At 40.5% G+C, this 19632-nt stretch overlaps 2 protein-coding genes and 1 non-coding gene across 8 annotated transcripts in view; 2 read left to right on the top strand and 1 right to left on the bottom strand.

The window, feature by feature from the left end:
- LOC105486617 (poly(ADP-ribose) glycohydrolase) overlaps positions 1-2926 on the bottom strand; it is a 135586-nt gene extending 132660 nt beyond the window's left edge. For 2 of the 5 annotated variants that reach the window (XM_011749547.3, XM_071069996.1), the window contains exon 1: positions 2094-2585. In XM_011749547.3, coding sequence (XP_011747849.1) covers positions 2094-2306 — 213 coding nt within the window. In that variant the 5' untranslated portion in view covers positions 2307-2585. Of the gene's footprint in view, positions 1-2093; positions 2586-2904 lie in introns of those variants that run through there. The other 3 variants (XM_071069999.1, XM_071069997.1, XM_071069998.1) reach the window with 2 other exon arrangements.
- The window catches only part of LOC105486619 (mitochondrial import inner membrane translocase subunit Tim23), a 34467-nt gene continuing 17470 nt past the window's right edge, over positions 2636-19632 (top strand). Inside the window, exons 1-6 of one of the 2 annotated variants that reach the window (XM_011749548.2) lie at positions 2636-2887; positions 5615-5673; positions 12991-13084; positions 13313-13397; positions 15765-15823; positions 19084-19194. In XM_011749548.2, coding sequence (XP_011747850.1) covers positions 2782-2887; positions 5615-5673; positions 12991-13084; positions 13313-13397; positions 15765-15823; positions 19084-19194 — 514 coding nt within the window. In that variant the 5' untranslated portion in view covers positions 2636-2781. The remainder of the gene's footprint in view (positions 2888-5614; positions 5674-12990; positions 13085-13312; positions 13398-15764; positions 15824-19083; positions 19195-19632) is intronic. The other variant, XM_071070002.1, reaches the window with a different exon arrangement.
- Positions 15056-15256, top strand: LOC112427553 (small nucleolar RNA SNORA74). The gene has a single exon (XR_003019189.1). It is a non-coding gene; the product is annotated as a small nucleolar RNA SNORA74 (small nucleolar RNA).

Here is a 19632-nt window from a genome sequence, read left to right on the forward strand (position 1 = left end):
CATTTATTTCAGTTATAAATATGTCTTATTTGCCAGATTACATATATTTCTAACTCTGTGTACCAGATAAAATTTATGCTGTGGGTTGCAGTTAGAAAAGTCCAAAAGCCACTGTTTAAGCCATATTTTCTAAAATATTAACCAAATGGTATTCCCAAGCTTAAAAGTTTTTTAGTGGTTTCTCCATTAACCACAGAATAAGGTTGAAATTCCTTAAAATGGAACTTGAGTTTCTTCATAAGCTCCTGCCTGCCACTCAACCTCATCTGACACTCCTCTGTCATCTTATGCTCCAGTCTTACCAACTTTTGCATGTCTTATTCCCTCTGCGTGTATAATTCTTTCTCCTCCTGATTTATACAGCAAATCTTCCTCATCCTTCAAGGCTCAGTGAAAGTCGGCTTGGTACTGCCCCTAAGTATGAAGACATCTAAGTGTACACTCTTCATCAGAGAACTGCCCGAGCTCTGCCCAGCCTCTTACACTGTTAACGAATGCATCCTTTTTGAAATGCTCTCCTTTGCCTGACACAACACAAGCCAGGCTTTCCTTCCACCTCTGCAGCCGCTTCTCTTCAGTCTACCCTTGAACTTTGGTGTTCCTAAGGCTTCTGCCCTAGGTCAACCTTTCCTTTCTCTACATGTTTATATGTTATCTATGCCCATAGCATCCATTATAATGTTTATGCCAAGAACTCCCCAATCTACTTTTCCAGCACAGAAATATTTCTTCTCAAGCATCCTATTCTTTCATGAATCCATCCCCTTCCCTATTGCCAGCATCCAGGTCTAAGTTACAATTATTTCCAACCTAGATTAGCTCCTTAACTGAGTCTTGAGGCTCCACTTGAGTTCCTTTCCAATCCATTCTTTATTGTCCACACACCAGCCACACAGACTTTCCAACAAATAAGTCTAATCAAATCACTCCCCTCCTAAAAACCCTTGAGTAGCTTCTCAATGCCCTTAAATCTCAAAATCCTTAGCAATGTCTACATATCCAATTTGATTTGACTTTTTTGTACCACCCTGCAGCCTCATCTCTCACTCTCCTGCGTTCACTCTATGTATCAATTACACTTCTGTTTTTGTTTTGTTTTGTTTTTGTTTTTGTTTTTCTGAGGCGGAGTTTCGCTCTTGTTGCCCAGGCTGGAGTGCAATGGTGCCCTCTTGGCTCACTGCAACCTCCGCCTCCCGGGTTCCAGCGATTCTCCTGCCTCACCTGCCTCAGCCTCCCGAGTAGCTGGGATTACAGCCGCCCGCCACCACGCTCGGCTAATTTTTTTTGATTTTTAGTAGAGACGGGGTTTCACCACACTGGTAAGGCTGGTCTTGAGCTCCTGACCTCAGGTGATCCACCAACCCCCGTCTCCCAAAGTGCAGGGATTACAGGCGTAAACCACCGCGCCCGGCCTCAATTGCACTCCTGAAACACTCACTTACTTCCTCCTCATCTAACTTCTACTCATTCTAAACTCCTCAGAATAAGCATCTCATCTTCTGGAGGACTATTTTCGATCCCATAAATTAGGTTAGGTAGAACAATCTGTCCTTCATGTATCAGAACATCCATTACCTTTTATTATACTAACTTTTGCTATTGTCTCTCTCTCCAGATAGATTTTAAGGTATGAAGGCAGAGGCCAAGCTTCTCTTGTTCAACACTGCATGCCAGGGACGGGTACAATGCCAGCTTAGACTAACAGCTCTGCACCCTGGGACCCAGAATCTGAACAAGTGAAGTTGTTTTCTTCCTATCTAGAGGCCAAAGGGCCCTACTGTTTCACATACACAACTACATCTCCTTGACGACTAAGGCAATTTCTCAATCAAACCTGAAGAAGCAAACAGGTGGTGGAGTCTCCTGCCATTTTCCGCCCTGTGAGTGACTGCTCATCAGTTTCTCACAACAATAGCACTGGGAAAAATGCGGCCCCATTCACCCACTAGTGGCTTTGGTAGCTCAGCAAGTGGACCTCAGCATGATAATGCACACAAGACCAGAAAGGAGTAACTGGAGCCCCTGGGTCCTCAGACTGAGACCAGAAGGTTCCGGCCGAGGCGAAGAACAAATATTTTTATTTTCCCACGTACCAAGCGAGGTGGCGCTGCCTCTGTGCTGTCCCGCCCGCCCTGGGACGCAGGCTGGCGAGGACGGTGGGACCCTGAACTGCACGTGAGCGTCCTTGGGGTCGAGGACGCGCCTCTGCCTGCTGGGAAAGCTCCGGGCGTCCGAAGCAGCCGGCGAAGTTGGAGCGGCGCCCCAGCGGGGTCGCTTGGTGCAGGGTTCACAGCCGGGGCCCGCATTCATGCTGGGACCCGCAGCGCACTGTCCCCGGGCCGGCCCGGGCGGAGAGCCTCATTCACTAACCGTGAGAGGGATGGACTGCACCTCCTTCTCCGCGCCTCCCCGCACCATTCCCTCTCCGCTGCTTCCTGCTTTTGCAGTTGCTGACCGCGGGCCTCCAAAGTCAGGCCGTAAACAGTCTCCTGCAATCCCTCTTCCACTGGCACCCCACCTGCCTCAGAATGCGCCGCTTTGATTCGTGATTCGTTCCCTTTCCCACCACCGGAAAGCTGCCGTCAGGCGCTTCCGGCTTCCGGGGCGCACACTGCCGCAAAGCGGAAGCGCGGCGCTTAGGGGGAACCGGCGCCCGGAAGGTCAGCGTGTGAAGGAGGCGCTAGCAACGCGGGGGTTACCCGCTGTTATTGAGGAGCAACGGCCCAGCGGACCACCCAGACTCGAGACAGCGGCGGGAACCACTCGGTTTGCTGAGATACCATGGAAGGAGGCGGGGGAAGCGGCAACAAAACCACAGGGGGATTGGCCGGCTTTTTCGGAGCCGGCGGAGCAGGTTACTCGCACGCGGATTTGGCTGGCGTCCCGCGTAAGTATGGGGCCTACCTTGCGATTATTTCTGACTGGTTCTTGCGTCTTCACTAAAGTTGCGCGTCCCATGTTTTATGTTTTTTTTCCTTTCAAGCTTCAGCACTAGTGGTGGGGTTAGTGTGTCTGCATAGCTGCTCTTTCAATATCGAAAGGCCTTAAAAAGGGCCACGGATCTCCCGGAGAAGCTGTCCGTGATTGACCTGGACTCGCGAGATGATGCATGTTTTCTTAGGTTTATATCCAAGCCTCGTGTCTTTTGTGTGTGGTGGGCCGCGTGATTGGCCCTTGATTAAGAGTAGAGCCCAGCTTTGGGAGTAAATGTATTCCAAATAGCAAGCCGTAGTTAACTTTTTAGTACACAGCGACGTATTCTGAACCCCCAAGTAGCCGTTAGGGCAGAACATTCAGTAGTATTGCATATAAGTGAGAAATAAGTATGACTTGGGACAGGCTGGGAAACCATCTCTAGGAGCTAGGAAGTAAGCTGAACTTTAAAGGTGATATATATAGACATGAAGAAAGAAGCCACGTAAGAATTATAGGAAAGGAAATAAGCAACAACATAAAGGATACAGAGGCATAAATTCCTTGCCTTTGCCTCTCCTCAGTCTTGCGAATATGTATTCCAGAACTTTGGTACTTTGTAACTGTGGTTATTCAACTGGATAAATAGAACTTGGACCTAAAGATAGGCAGTTGGTCGTGGATAAAACCTTTACGAAAGTACTTTCTTTTTAGAGAATCCTTGTAATATTTTTCTAGGTGTTTTATACTAAAGGACAGCAACAACAAAATATGTTCAGACTGACTAGCGCAAAAAAAAAATAAAAGAAAAGACCTTTCATATCCCTGGTGTCACCTTTGTCAAAAAACGGAATCTACAACACAAGGTGTTCTGTTCTGTTCTGTTGTTTTTTTCTGTTTTTAGAGTCAGGACCTCGTTCTGTCACCCATGCTGGGGTGCTGTGGCATGATTATAGTTCACTGAAGCCTCGCACGTCTGAGCTGAAACAATCCTCCCCTTTAAGCCTCCTAAGTAGCTGCGACTCTAGACACGTGCCGCCACGCCTGGCTAATTTTTTTTTTTTTTTTTAACTTATTATGGAGATGGGATCTCCCTGTGTTACCCAGGCTGGTCTCAGACTCTTGAGCTCAAGCCATTCTCCTGTCTCGGCCTCCCAAAGTGCTGGGGTTCCTAGGCCTGAGCTACCACTCTACCTGTTTAGAACACAGTTTCATATTAATCTTAATATCTCTGAGTTTCAGAGCACAAACGGCATACGCTTCCTTAATGTGACAATATTGTTACCTTAATATGATTAAGATTTGAAGGTAAATTGAGGGACCAGGGAATGAACACCATTTACTAAACTTTTACAGTGTGCTAGCTAGTTTTCTGGGGGCAGGACTATAGTGGTTTTTTTGTGTTTTTTTGTTTTGTTTTGTTTTGTTTTGAAAAGACTCTTGCACTCACAGAGCTTACATAATACTGAGGTAAGCCAACAAACATAAATTAAAACATTACAGTTAGTGGTAAGGGCTGTAAACGGGAATAAAGCAGAGTCATGAGATTGTGATGGAAGCAGGATGCCATTTTAGAACGGGTTAGGGAAAACATCTTAAGGGAGTTGACATTTGAGCTGTGACCCAAATATAGTACAAATGCTTGGGAGGCAAGTATCCAGGAAATTAGCTAGTGCAAATGTCCTGAAACAAAACAAATTTGGTATGTTTAAGGAACAACTCTTAGGCCACTCTGTCTTCATAGTTACAAGGGAGTTGAATCAGCTGACGATTGTGAAATCAGAGAGGTAGGGAATGACAGCTAATGTAGGGTTTTGTAGGTTATGGTAAGGAGTTTGGATTTTCTTAAGAAAAATCACTGTAGTTGCTATGTAGACTGTGAGTTGAAGGGGCAAGAGAAAGCAAGGAGTTAGGTAGGAAGTTGTTGCTGTGAGATATGATGGTTGGACTAGGATGGTAGCAATAGAGATAAGTAACAATTCAAAATAGGTGATGAAAATAGAATAAACAGGACTTATAATTGATGAAAAGATCAGAGGCATAGGTGATGCATATATTTGTGAATTAACTGCTGAGATACAGAAGAATCCAAAGATTGATAGGTTTTACTGTTTTCAGTGTTAGTGAATTCAGGTCTGGCCCTCTGAAAGTTTGTATTTTCTTTTGCACAGACCCACATACCTGTGGTAATGACCCAAGGATTCTCACCCTTGCCACAGTAAATCAATCGTTAATAGTAATACGTGAAGGAACTGCCTTGAAATACTTACATACAACATGTACATAGGCAGAAAACCCAACCCAACCACTCTTTTCCCCATGGAATTGATTAGTCTTTTCTCAGTCTTATTTTGCAATTTACATAGTCACCAAGCATTCTTGTAGTAAATTGAAAGAAATTAACTATAAATGGCCTAGGCTACACTTCCTGTAAGTTCAGTAATCTGATCTATGACACTGCGAATATCTTACCTGGTGTAAAAGCCTGAGCCACCAGTGGAAAACCTGGTTTGGGATTGAGGGTCTGAGGATATCCTGAGTCAGCCCCCAAACTGACAGGGAGGATAAAATGGGAAAAAATTTTCGCCTTCAGTGAGCCTATAAAAATTGCAAACACATGTAACAATCAGGAGCTGGATTAACTCTAACCGAATTAACTTAAAGAATGTTGTTGCAATGTGACATTTTGTTTTCTCTCTAGTAACTGGTATGAACCCTCTGTCTCCTTATTTAAATGTGGATCCGCGATACCTCGTGCAGGTAAGATTAAGATTTTACTAGTTTGGTGCATTATTTTACCATTTAAAAAAAAAAACGCCAAGTGCTATGCTGACTTGAACTATGACATGCACTTCTGGAGGCAGTAAGTTTCTGGTCTCCATTTACCCTTTTTTCCTCACAAACACTAGGAGCTTGGCCTGCATCTCTCTGAAATCAGTTAACTACCTTCAAAGGCTTATTTTTTTAAAACCAGAGCAGAATTAATTTTTGAAAGCACCCCAATAAAGTATTGGGGTACCTAATTACAAAGTGTGTGGGGTTTTTTTTTTGTTGTTGTTTGTTCATTTGTTTTGAGATGGAGTTTTGCTTTTGTCCTCCAGGCTAGAGTGCAGTAGCGCGATCTCTGCTCACTGCAACCTCAGCCTCCCAAATTCAGGCCATCCTCCTGCCTCAGCCACCCGAGTAGCTGGGACTACAGGTGCCCACCACAGTGCCTGGATAATTTTTATATTTTCAATAGAGACGGGGTTTCACCATGTTGGCCGGGCTCCCAAAGTGCTGGGATTACAGACAAAGTGTGTTTTAAAGCTCAGTTTACAATATCAGGGTTCTTTTGACTAAGCATCAAAAGTTCCAAAGAGTATCTTTTTAAATCCAAGATATATTTCCTAATATATCTTGGATATATTAGGAAAGCAAGGTTGATTTAACACCTGAAAATTAATGTATTGTGCCATATCAATTTATAATAAAGCAATCAAGGAAAGAATATAGACCACATGCTCATCTCAGTAGATTCACAAAAATCATTTGACAACATCCAACACCCCCATTTATGATTATAAAAACAAACTAGGCTGGGCGCAGTGATTCACACCTGTAATCCCAGCACTTTGGGAAGTGAGGCGGGCGGATCACTTGAGGCCAGGAGTTTGAGACCAGCCTGGCCAACATAGTGAAACCCTGTTTCTACTAAAAATACAAAAATTAGCCAGGCGTGGTGGTGTCTACCTGTAATCCCAGCTGCTTTAGAGACTGAGGCACGAGAATCACTTGAACTCTGGAGACAAAACTTGCAGTGAGCTGAGATCACGCCACTACACTCCAGCCTGGGCAACAGAGTGAGACCTTATCTCTAAATTAGTAAATAAAACTAGACACAGAAGGGGCTTCAGCCTTATAAATGGCATCTAGAGAATATCCAAAGCTAACATAATTTAATAGTGAAAGACTGAATACCTTCTCCCTAAGATCAAGAACAAAGTAAGTATGTTTACTCTCATTTATATTCAGCATTGTCTGACCAGGGCAATTAGTCAAGAACATGAAATGACATTCAAGTTGAAAAAGAAGTTAAACTATCTGTTTACCAATGACATGATCTTATCTATAGAAAATCACAAGGGAAATCAGAAAAATCTATTAAAACTAATGATCGAGTTCAGCAAGTTGCAGAATACAAGTTCAATATACATAAATATGTTTCTAGACAGTCACAGTGAACACTACAAAAGTGAAATTACAAAAAACAGTTCATTACCAATAACATTAAAAAGCGAATACTTAGAAATAAATGGACCAGGTGCAAAACATATTCTGAAAACTAGAAAACATTATTGAAATTAAGTGGAAAGACACATGCTATGGTCCTGAAAATTTTAATATTAACATGACAGTACTCACCAAATTAACCAACAGATTTATGCAGTGCCTGTCAAAATCCCAGCTGGCTTTTTTTGCAGAAATTGACAAGCTTTTATCCTAAACTTCGTACAGAAATTCAGGGGACATTGAATGACCAATGACTTTGAGAAAATAAATTGGAGGACTTGAACTTGTCAATTTCAAAACTTTCTACAGAACCACATCATGATAGTAACATAAGAATAAATCCATAGATTAATGAAATACAGAGTCCAGAAGAAAGGCGTTGCTTTTCAACAAGGATGCCAAGATAAGTCAGGGGAGATGTTAGGACAACTGGAACCCATATGCATAAGAATGAAGTTGAACCCTAACCCTGCACCATATACAAAATGTTACCACCAAGTGAATTAAAGACTTAAATGTAAACTAAAGCTGTCAAACTCTTAGAAGAAATCATAGGCACAAGTAGTTGTGACTTTGGATTAGACAGTGATTTCTTGGATGTGACACCAAAAGCACAAGTGATAAAAAGAATGTTGACAGATTGTATTTAATCAAAATTTTAAAATTTTGTGATTCAGACAATACCAACAAGAATGGAGGCCGGGTGCAGTGGCTCACACCTGTAATGCCAGCACTTTGGGAGGCCGAGGCGGGTGGGTCACCTGAGGTCAGGAGTTGAGACCAGCCTGGTCAACATGGTGAAACCCCGTCTCTACTAAAAAATACAAAAATTAACCAGGCGCAGTGCTGGGCGTCTGTAATCCCAGCTACTTGGGAGGCTGAGGCAGGAGAATTACTTGAACCTGGGAGGCAGAGGTTGCAATGAGCCGAGATCACGCCACCACACTTTAGCCTGGGCAAGAGAGTGTAAGACTCTGCCCCCAAAAAAAAAAAAAGAATGGAAAAAGGCCTGGTGCAGTGGCTCACACCTATGATCCCAACACTTTTGAGAGGCTGTGGCGGGAGGATCACTTGAGCCCAAGAGTTTAAGACCTGCCTGGGCAACATAAGAAGATCCCATCTCTGCAAAAAAATCACAAAAATTAGCGGGGTGTGGTGGTGTGCACCTGTAGTCCCAGCTACTAGGGAGGCTAAGGTGGGAGGATCACTTGAGTCCAGCAGGTCAAGTCTCAGTGAGCGTAATCAAGCCACTTAACTCCAGCCTTGGTGACAGATGGAGACCTTGTCTCAAAAGGAAAAAAAAAAATTGGGAAAAGACAATCCACAGATTGAGAGAAAATATTTGTGTATTATGTATCTGATAAGGAATTTATATCTAGAATATTTAATTTTTTTAACTCTTAAAACATTAGTAAAAAATAATTACAAAATGGGCAAAGGATTTGATTAGACGTTTATGAAGATGTAGAGATGTCTAATAGTGACATGAAAGCTGATCAGTAACATTAATTAGAGAAATAAAACCACAATGAGATACCTCTTTACACCCATGGGGATCAGTACAATCAAAAAGAAAATAATACATATTGTTGAGGATGTAGGGAAATTGGGTTTCTGTACATTGCTGGTGGAAACGTAAAATGATACAGCTGCTTTTGGAAAAGTCTGGCAGTTTCTTAAACTGTTAAAAATAGAGTTACCTTATGACTGACAATTTCACTTACGTATACTCCATACTCAAGAGAATTGAAAACCTCTGCGCACATAAGTTGTGAGCGAGTGTTCCTAGTAGCATTATTCATAATCAAAAAATGGAAACAAACCAAATGTTTATCCACTGATGAATGGATAAAAAAATGTGGCATATCCATACAATGGAATATTATTTGGCAATAAAGAAGTATTAAATTATGCTACAATATAAATGAACCTTTAAAACTTCCTAAATGAAAGAAGCCAGTCACAAGAGACCACATATTGTGTGGTTCCATTTATATGGAATGTCCAGAATAGGCAAATATATGGACAAGAAAGTAGATTAGTAGCTGCCAAGGGTTGGGAGTAAATGGGCAGTGACTGCTAATGGGTATGTGATTTTTTCGGGGGGTGATGAAGATGCTTTAAAATTGATTGTAGTCTTGGTTGCATGACTCTGAATATACTAAAAACCACTGAATTGTACACTCAGTAAGTGAATTATATGGTGCATGAGATACATATCAGTAACTCTGTTTTCTCTCTCTTTTTCCTAAAAGACAAAGTCTCACTCTGTCTCCCAGGCTGGAGTTGCAGCAGCAGCATCATAGCTCACTGTAACCTCAAGCATAGCTTACTGTAACCTCAAACTCCTAGGCTCAAGCAGTCCTTCCACCTCATCCTCCCAGGTAGCTAGGGCTGCAGGTGAACACCACCACGCCTGGCTAATTCTTTTTTTCACATTCTTTGTAGAGATGATGTGATCTGGCTTGTTTGCCCAGGCTGGTCTCTAACTCCTGGCCTCAAGTGATCCTCCTGTCTTGGCCTCCCAAAGTGCTGGAATTACAGGCGTGAGCCACCATGCCTGGCTTTTTTTTAATTATTATTTATTTAAGAGTTATGGTTAGAACCTTTTATTTCAGAGTTGAATCACTAACAGCATCTGACAGCGGCTGCATTTCTTGTTTGTGTTAAGTGTTCAAATTGAAGCAAGTTGATGATTTGGACCTTGCCAGTTTAAAGCTTCATTATTTTTGAAATGTTTTTCAAATGTTACATTTTAACATTGGGTGTTCATTGATTTTTTTGCTTTAAAAGTGCCCCTTTGTCAATTTACTCAAAATTTCAAAACTAGTTGCATGTATTTTGCTTTAATGTTGAATCTACACTTAGAGGTTGTACTCTAGATCTAGTTACAAATTCAGTATCATTGTGGCCCTGCATTGCTAGGTGGGGCTTATTAAGGTTAGACATAAAATAGTTAGTATCCCCGCAAAAAACTTGTGAATTCATTCTTCATCATGAACATTTATCTTCCATTGGAATTCTAGAGGGACTTCAGACTTTAAAAAAGTGTTTTGTAAACCTCATCTGTTATTGGAAATAATTAAGGAAACCTTACATTTAAAGATACCTTAATAGAAATTACATTTTGTCAAACTTTTGTTTACACTTTTGAAGGTTAGAGACATCTTAAATAAAATAGTACCTTCAACTCACCATGTCGTGACTTTGGCAACAGCTTTTTTTTTTTCTTGTTTAATAATAGACACAGGGTCTCACTATGTTGTCCAGGCTGGTCTTGAACTCCTGGGCTCAAGCAGTCCTCCCACCTTGGCCTCCCAAAGTGCTGGCATTACAAGCATGAGCCACTGTGCCTAACCAGCTTTTATCTGATGCAGTACTGTAGTTTCTCTTACTAATGCTTTTGTATCATCGCTACTCTTAACATCCTCATTAATTGTATCAAGTAATAAATTTTTTTGTTAGCCCAGGTGAACATCTGGTACAAAAATAAGGAAAATTTAAATATTTTTGACATCCATATTGTTAAACACACAAAATTATAAATTAAAAATATTTTTTCTTTTTTTTCTTTTTCTCTAGCAAGTACATTGATACCCATTCTTGGATTTATCTTCTGTGTTAACAAACTCTGGTACTTAGGGGATTTTAGTAATACTAGCGTCCTGGAGTGTCAGCAGGACAGGTTTAACAGGAGCTTTTTAGTAAATCTTCCTTACATTCAACATATTAATATACTTCGATAACAACCTTGTTTGTGTGTTGGACATTTGCTTGCAACCCTTGTTATGTTTTTATTTTTCAGTTGCTGCTAGCAGGAGAATGAGTTGGTGACATGCACTTGTGCTTGCTTGATAATGTTCATCACAGCCTTTTTTTTTTTTTAAGTTTTTTGTTTATTTTATTTATTTATTTATTTATTTATTTTTTGGAGATAGAGTCTTGCTCTGTCACGCAGGCTGGAGTGCAGTGGCGTGATCTCAGCCTCCGCTCCCCGAATTCAAGCAGTTCTCCTCCCTCAGCCTCCCAAGTAGCTGGGACTACAGGTGCACACTGCCACACCCAGCTAATTTTTTGTGTTTTAGTAGACGGGGTTTCACTGTGTTGCCCAGGCTGACCTCAAACTCCTGAGCTCCGGCAGTCCACCCACCTCGGCCTCCCAAAGTGCTGAGATTACAGGTGGGAGGCACCACTCCTGGCCAAGTTTTCTGTTCTTTTTTTTTTTTTTTTTTGAGACGGAGTCTCGCTCTGTCACCCAGGCTGGAGTGCAGTGGCCGGATCTCAGCTCACTGCAAGCTCCGCCTCCCGGGTTCACGCCATTCTCCTGCCTCAGCCTCCCGAGTAGCTGGGACTACAGGCGCCTGCCACCTCGCCCGGCTAAATTTTTGTATTTTTAGTAGAGACGGGGTTTCACTGTGTTAGCCAGGATGGTCTCGATGTCCTGACCTCGTGATCCGCCCGTCTCGGCCTCCCAAAGTGCTGGGATTACAGGCTTGAGCCACCGCGCCCGGCCGTTTTCTGTTCTTAATTAGTGATCTGTTTCTGGATTGAAGGATGTATATATTTTTTTTCTTCTCAGGAACCATGGCCTGAGAATAAAGGATAATTAGTTACCACATTGAATCTAGCATTTCAAAAAATTCAAACAAAAAGCACAGTTTAATACTAAGTCATTAATTTAAAAGTTGAAGTACCCAAAATTTATAAAACTCTATACAATTATACTATGACATGGGATCTATTCAGTTTTTATTATTGCCCAGCAGACCGTTCTTATGTGATGAGAGTGGATGTGCTTGTTTACTTTTGCAATTTTTGGTGAGGATGTGTACACATGCCAGAAAGAAAAAACCAAGGCAGAACCACAGTTTTCTGATCAGGAATACACTTTTCGGAATCAACGTTCAGTATTTGCCACAAGGATGTAGGAGAATGTTAATTGTCAGTGGTCTTTACTATGTTAAATGTAACACACTATGTGTCTTTTTGCCAAGAGTGTGACCTAGCCATTGGTGGCTTATTTTAACCATCTTTGCATGGAAAGCTTGCCAAAAATGAGTGTGTTTGTGTGTGTTTTTTTTTTTAATCCAGCAAGGTGATAGAATTTTGTTTGTTTTTTCGAGTGTGTTTTTCATAAAGGTGTATTGACTCTTCAAAATTGGTAACCATATTTTGCTCTTAAGAGTGTCATTTCTCAATCTTAGTATTTTGGGTGACCTTCCAGGGGTTCATGCCACAGTTTGTGTATACAATTACTAGAAAGAGGGTCTGTAGCTTTCTAAGAGTATCAAAGGAATATATACTCCTTAAACAGATAAGAATTCTTAAAGGGGGTCATTTGCCCTTGCATAATTGATCCAAACTGTTGTACTTTATTAGTTTTTGCTCATTTTTTTGAACATTTGGCTTTATACATGGAAAGATGCACAATAAATAGCTGCTACAGAATGAAAGTTGTTTGCTTCTTCCAGACTGCTTGTCTATTCTATTCTTCTAATAGCTTTCAGTATTCCTTTCTCTAGAGCTGTCCTTTCTAAACTTAACTTTTGCACAAATCTATCAGATTTAAGTTATGAAGGAAACAGTCTTTAATGAGACTCCCTTCTGAGAACTGTGTTTCTATTTCATTTCACTTTGATTTAGGTATTACTGTTGCAGAAAGTTTTATTTTTATTTAAGTATAGGTTTGAGTTAATTTAAGGTTTACTCTCTGTGAAAAACTACTTTGAAATGTTAAAAAAGATGACTTTACAAGATTTGTATCTTGAGGGACCCTCAGCTTGGTTTTCATTATTATCCTTTTAGGATACAGATGAGTTTATTTTACCTACTGGAGCTAATAAAACCCGGGGCAGATTTGAGCTGGCCTTCTTTACGATCGGAGGATGTTGCATGACAGGTGAGTGTTACATACTTTTTTCTCAAGTGTGCTCAGTTCAAGTAGTTGAGGGTGCTTAAAATCAAAAGCAGTTAGAATGTTGGTTTCAGGGGTTTTTTTTAATATTTACATTGGTCTTTTTCTATTAAATGAAAAAGAATCAGAAGTGTAGCTATGCAGTTTTGAGTTTCTTTGTTTGTTTTTTAATGTAAAGCTCTCTTATCTGGGTGAATTGTTATGATTTACCAGGGGCTGCGTTTGGGGCAATGAATGGTCTTCGGCTAGGATTGAAGGAAACCCAGAACATGGCCTGGTCCAAACCAAGAAATGTACAGTAAGTCTCATGTAACCATCTGATGTAGTGATACTTGAATATTAAGCTCTGTTTTGTTGGTTTGATGAGTACACCCTTGATATTATAGATGGTTAGCATAGTTATGTGATTTTTTGTCTTTGTTTTTTAATCCTACTCAAAAGCAACTAAGGAATCGGATTACTGACTCTAAGCTTTTAAAAAGGAGTGATTTTTTTAATCAGTGTCCCTCAGTCAGCTAGTGCTATGCCAGCCTGGCTTCTCAGCTGCACCTGTCACATTCTCCAACCCTGTGTGACATGCTTTTCAAACTGTTGAATTGCCGATGGGAATTTTGCATTGTTTGGGGGCATGCAGATCCATAGGAAATGGTAATGAAGACATAAACAGCTCATGAGCGTGATGGCTCAAGCTGCCATCATTTAACTTGAACTTCTTACTGTCTTGACTTTACGTTTCCGAAATGATGAGCCAGATAAATTTTAAATAAAACTTCTAGAATTAGAGTTAATTCCAAAAGGATAAGACACAGTTTTCTGTTAGAACTTGAAGTTGCAGAAAAGGGAAAGTACAGCTAAAAGGATTGGAAAGTATGTTTTCACCCTTCTTAAGAAATAAACATGGCCAGTCCCTCCTGATATTCCTTAAACAGTATGTTTAGTTTTGCCTATTTTTATGCTTCATATATGCTTCATAAGTATGTATTATTCGATGGCTACTGTTTTTGTTTTAGGATGCTTTAAACTCCATCTTCCTTTCATATTGTTCAGCCAGCAGATGGCACCAGATGTGCTAGAACTAGACCATGGGAAACTGGAACGCCTGTTACATTGTGGGGTTTTTTGAGAGACACAGCCTTGCTGTGTTGCCCAGGCTGGCGTGCAGTGCCGCCGTCACAGCTCACTGTAGTCTTGACCTCCTGGGCTCAAGTGATCCTCCCACCTCAGCCTCCCAAGTGACTGGGACTACAGGCACGTGCCACTGTACCCAGTTAATTTTTTAATTTTTTGTAGTGACGTGGTCTCACTGTGTTGCTCAGGCTGTTCTCAAACTCCTGAACTCAGGTGATCCTCCTGCCTCAGCCTTCCAGAGTACTGGGATTATAGATGTGAGCCACTGCGCCTAGCCCTGTTTTTTATATTCCTGTTAACTGTGTGGATCTCTGTCCATGCTTTGCTAGCCTAGATCCTTCAGTATTTTTATTATTTGTCCTTTGCTTCAATAATATTTTTAACTTTTTGTATTATGGGGAATTTTGAATATATAAAAGTAGACAAAAGACATAGCATAGTGAACACATGGACCATAACCCATCCTCAACCATGGCCAGTTCTATCCCATCTCCTTCTCCTCTCCCATCTTGTTTTGAGACAAAAATCCCAATATCATATTAAATACAAATTTGGAAGTAGATCTAGAAAAGACAACTTAATTCCTTTCTTAAAACGAGTTATTAAAATGCTTGTTAAAAATGAAAAAATAATGGCTGAACCAAAAATACGTTAGTAAATATGTAACATAGTTAGAAACAATGTACTTCTGTTTGTAAACTTGACTGATTTTTTAAAACAACCTTTCAGAAGCAATACAAATTTTTGTTTCTGTAGAATATTAAATGAGTTGTTTAATAATTAAACTGAATGAGTTCCCTCACTCTTTGTTACTGTATTTCCATAATTTCCAGCAGTAGTCAGCCATCTGGACAGAACCATTCCTGGAATGGTGTTACACTGCTGGGAGAGGAATGTCTTCTCTTTATCCGGTTGCCTCCATCACTGTTCTGGTGGTGTCTGGCACTGGTGCAAGGCAGGACTGTGCTTCCTTGAGCGTGTGCTGAGCATTCTCCTTGGCTGCTTGGTTCTAGTCTGGGAGCAGACCCAGGGTGCTTTCCCCGTGTATCCCAGTTAGATGGCTGATTCCTTCTCTTTAATTCTACTTTATATTCTGTACTTTGATATTCTTTACTTTGATTCTCTTTAACATTCTAAGCATATGTTCCCCTTCCAAAAAGAACCTTTTAGAAGCTAGCTCGTCATAGTTAACAGTGGCATTTTTTACATGGATTAGTTTCTGTAAACCTCTAAAATACATTCCAGGCTGTCATTCAAAGCCTTACATATATTTAATGTGTATTCATTATATTATACATTTAATAATAAGAGTTTTCCTCAGTTATTGCCCAAAGTCTTGAAAGTTTTAACCTAATTTTCACTTATGTAGAGTAAAAACTATCCTTATTGAAATCTGAGATATTAAGATATATTTTAGAATTTAAAAAATTTTGAGCCTTGGGTCTAGAAATGTTAAATAGCTATTATTATTGTTTTTAAAGGTTACTAGAGAAATAATGATTCTAAATACAGATTCTTTCTCTTTCTGCCCTGGTAGGATTTTGAATATGGTGACTAGGCAAGGGGCACTTTGGGCTAATACTCTAGGTTCTCTGGGTAAGTAGAGATCTCGTGTGATAAATTGTTAAAGAAAGAATGTACAAATATCATGAACAATTTAATCAGCCGATATTCTGGTCCTAGGATATGAGACAATTATGTTTAAATCCATTCCATTGCATAATATAGATACTACTTAGGGAAAGACCATGAACTAACTTATGAAATAATCTCAGGTGCTGATACCATTCTGAATACCATTTCTGAATTTTAAAAATCTTTTGAACACTGCACACTCTCCTTTCCAAGCACAGCACCCAATCATGTTTAAATGAAATCCAGATAATTTAGGTCCAAAGTAAAGAGCTTGGTATATTAGGCAAGGTTCAAGGTCCTGTAGTGATACAAGATACATTAATCCGGCCCTCTTGCTATCTTTTCTTAATAGCCTGTTCATTAGTCTGTTTACCTGAGTAGATTCCAGGCATCTAATTGCCAGAATTGGAATAGGTTCTTTGTAGATAATGAAAACGTTTGCAGTTCTAGGCAAAAGGTAATTTGGTAGTGCTTAATTAGAGCCTAATGCTTTCATACCGTATTGTTTATGAATGATTGATCACTTGGAATCTATCTCTTATGGCTTAGGTCCTGACATCCACAATTTTCATACTTTATGAACTTAGTTGTATCTCAATTTAAATTGTGGCAGATTAAGGAGGGGAAGACATAGAAAATTCATTGATACCATAGAAAAAATGTTTATTATGGCAGAGTAAGGTCCTACCTTGTCACAGAATTTGGAAGCAGTATATCTTCACACTATAAAGCCAGTTTTCACATTTTGGATCCTAAGAGATGGCTGCATTCATATGTTTCTGATGTCTGCATTCCTCCCACCCTACTACTGAGTCACCCCCCTCTGTTTCTTTTGATTACTTGTATACCTAGTCAGCCCAGCCATCCTTGTCTGCCTAGGACTTTCAGAGAAAAGTCCAAGAAATGTTCCAATAACCTCCGTCACCCCCCCCCCCCCCGCCCGCCCCGCAGTCCTGGACAAACTAGGATGACTGGTCACTGTCTGCATACCCATTGTGGTATGATCAATAACAGTGTTCTGCTCATGATCAGTTTCAGTTAAGTAAGCTGAAGAGGAAGATGAGCTTTCATAGATGTATAAAAATACTGCAGTAGAGGAGTTGTAAGGCTGAGCACGGTGTATTGTTGCAAGGGTCAAATGTAGCTATAATTTTGAGAAAGAGCTTAAAAGTTTAACATACTCATTCCAGATAGGAATCTGTAAGAGCATAGAAGGATGGCTTGGGGGAAGATACTTCAAAATGAAATGGTGCTAGTGTTATAATATGTGAGAATCAAACCTCACATTTTTTTTAAATCTATTTTTTCTTATACTAGAAATATGTGTGTGTGTCTTTAATCCAAAGTACAGAAATTATGGGTAGCATATAAATGAAAATTTTAAATATACTTCCTGAGACTTCCTAGTGGTACTTTCTAGAAATAGCTACTATTGATGTTTCTTCTGAGTTCTTCCAGCGTTTCTCTGCATAGCCAGTTAGTCATGTACCATGTGCACATGTCCTTACTTTACTTGTTAGTGGAAATGATTCTTCTGGTTTTTAAGTTACTGTATACCATTATATGAAAAGTCACTCTCTGAATCAGTTCAGATGGTACAAATGCTCTTGATGGACATTTTATTTGTTGCCAGGTGTTTGCTATTAGAAACTGTACTAGTGATCATTCCATGTATATCTTTGGATAAATTTATCTAAATATAATTGCCGTACTGACTTTTGTGTTGAAAAAAACAGTTTTTCCTCTGCTCTCACACTATAACAGTCAACATAGGATATTTCTGTGACCAGTTATGTGGGAATATTTCCCCACATACCAAGTAATGTCTTTTGCAGTGGACACCGGCTGGGTGTCCTCCCATTTCAGTTCTGCCTGGAGATAGCATTAGATCAGCAGGTTGAGCACTCTGTCCCACAAAAATGAGCCCCACTTTGGATACTTCTGATACTGATTGCAAGCCCCAGGTTATTTTACCTGTGCTTCTGACCAACCAGCTTTGTCAGGGTTCCCACAACCCCCTCTTTGGGTTCGATTAATTTATCAGATTGGCTCACAGAACTCAAAGGAACACATACTTAACATTTGCCTAGTTATTATAAAGATTTTTTTTTTTTTTTTTTTTTGAGAGAGGGTTTTGCTTTGTCACCCATGCTAGAGTGCAGTGGAGCTCACTGCAACCTAGACTTTCTGGGCTTAAGCAAGTCTCCTACCTCAGCCTTTCAAGGAGCTGGGACTACAGGCAACATGCACCACCATGCTAGGTAATTTTTTTAAAAATTTTTTTAGAGAAGGGGGTATCCCTATGTTGTTGCCCAGGCTGGTCTCAGACTCCTGGGCCCATGTGATCTTCCCACCTTGGCCTCCCAAAGTGCTGGGATTACAGAAACTTTGTGAGCCACCACACCTGGCTGGATATTTTTAAAGGATACAGATAAACAGCCCAGTCAAGGAATGCATAAGGTGAGGCCTGGATGGGCCCTGAGTGCAGGAGCTTTCATTTCACTGAAGTTGGGGTGCACTAGCCTCCTGACATGTGGGTGAGTTCTTTCTCGCTTTCCTGCAAGGCCCACAAGTTCAGCTGTCTAGAAAGTCCTCCGACCCCATCCACTTGGGCCTCATGTGGAAAATTGATTGAATAGGCATGACTGAAGCATGGACAACCTTGTAGAACTGTGACTGGACAAAAAGGGCATGCTCTACTACTAACAGACTGGACGCAGAAACCCAGCAAGGCCTGTCTGCCCAGATTCTCCTTGGCCTTTCTGTGCAGCATTTCTTCTTCCTGGGTATGGGGTACGATCTCTTCTGAAATGGGGATCCTATGGCCTGCAATCAGACAAGGTAGGTCATAGAATTTCTTTATGACCAGTTCCAAGACAGAAAGGTGGGGAAAGATTAGAGTCCTGCTGTGAGGAGAAAAGGGAGCAGGTGAAAGGAGGACAGAAGAAGGTCAGAGAGATAATTCTGTTTTCTGAGGCTGCTTCTGAGGCCTGAAGTGCCCCAGTAATACAAAAAAGACCTTCACCTTTGTCCCTCTGAAGCTGTTCCAAAGCTGCTTCCAGAACCAAGGACAAATACTTTAATAAGTGATTGTTTTAGTCACTTAGGAAGGGCTATGGGAGTTATGAGCTAGGAACCATGGATGAAAAACCAATATATGTATATCATAATACCGCACTTTATCACTATTTTGTTGCTGAGCACTTCCATTTCCTCTTTAGCTTTGCTCTATAGTGCATTTGGTGTCGTCATTGAGAAAACACGAGGTGCAGAAGATGACCTTAACACAGTAGCGGCTGGAACTATGACAGGCATGTTGTATAAATGTACAGGTGAGTACTGTTGAATGGAGAGCCATCTCTTAATACGCTTGAAGTGCACTTTTTAAAATTCATGGTTTTCAAGGAAACTACACTCTTGCAGTAAAATCTAGTGTTCTAACTTTATGGTTATTTTGGTTTGGTTTGGTTTTTAATTGTGGTAAAATAAACCTAAGATTTACTTTCTTAACCATTTTTTAAGCATACAGTACGTTAGTATTATAGTCACATGATTGTATAGCCAATCTCAGGAACTTTTTCATCTTGCAAAACTGATACTCTATATCTATTAAGCCTCCTTCCAATTTACCACTCTCCTTAGCTCCTGATAATGTTACACTTTCTATCTCTGAATTGGCTGTTTTAGGCACCTCATATAAGTAGAATCATACAATATTTGTCCTTTTGTGATTGGCTTATTTTATGTAGCATAATATCCTCAAGGTTCGT

The sequence above is a fragment of the Macaca nemestrina genome, chromosome 9, assembly GCF_043159975.1.
Source record: "Macaca nemestrina isolate mMacNem1 chromosome 9, mMacNem.hap1, whole genome shotgun sequence".
Taxonomy (NCBI): Eukaryota; Metazoa; Chordata; class Mammalia; order Primates; family Cercopithecidae; genus Macaca; species Macaca nemestrina.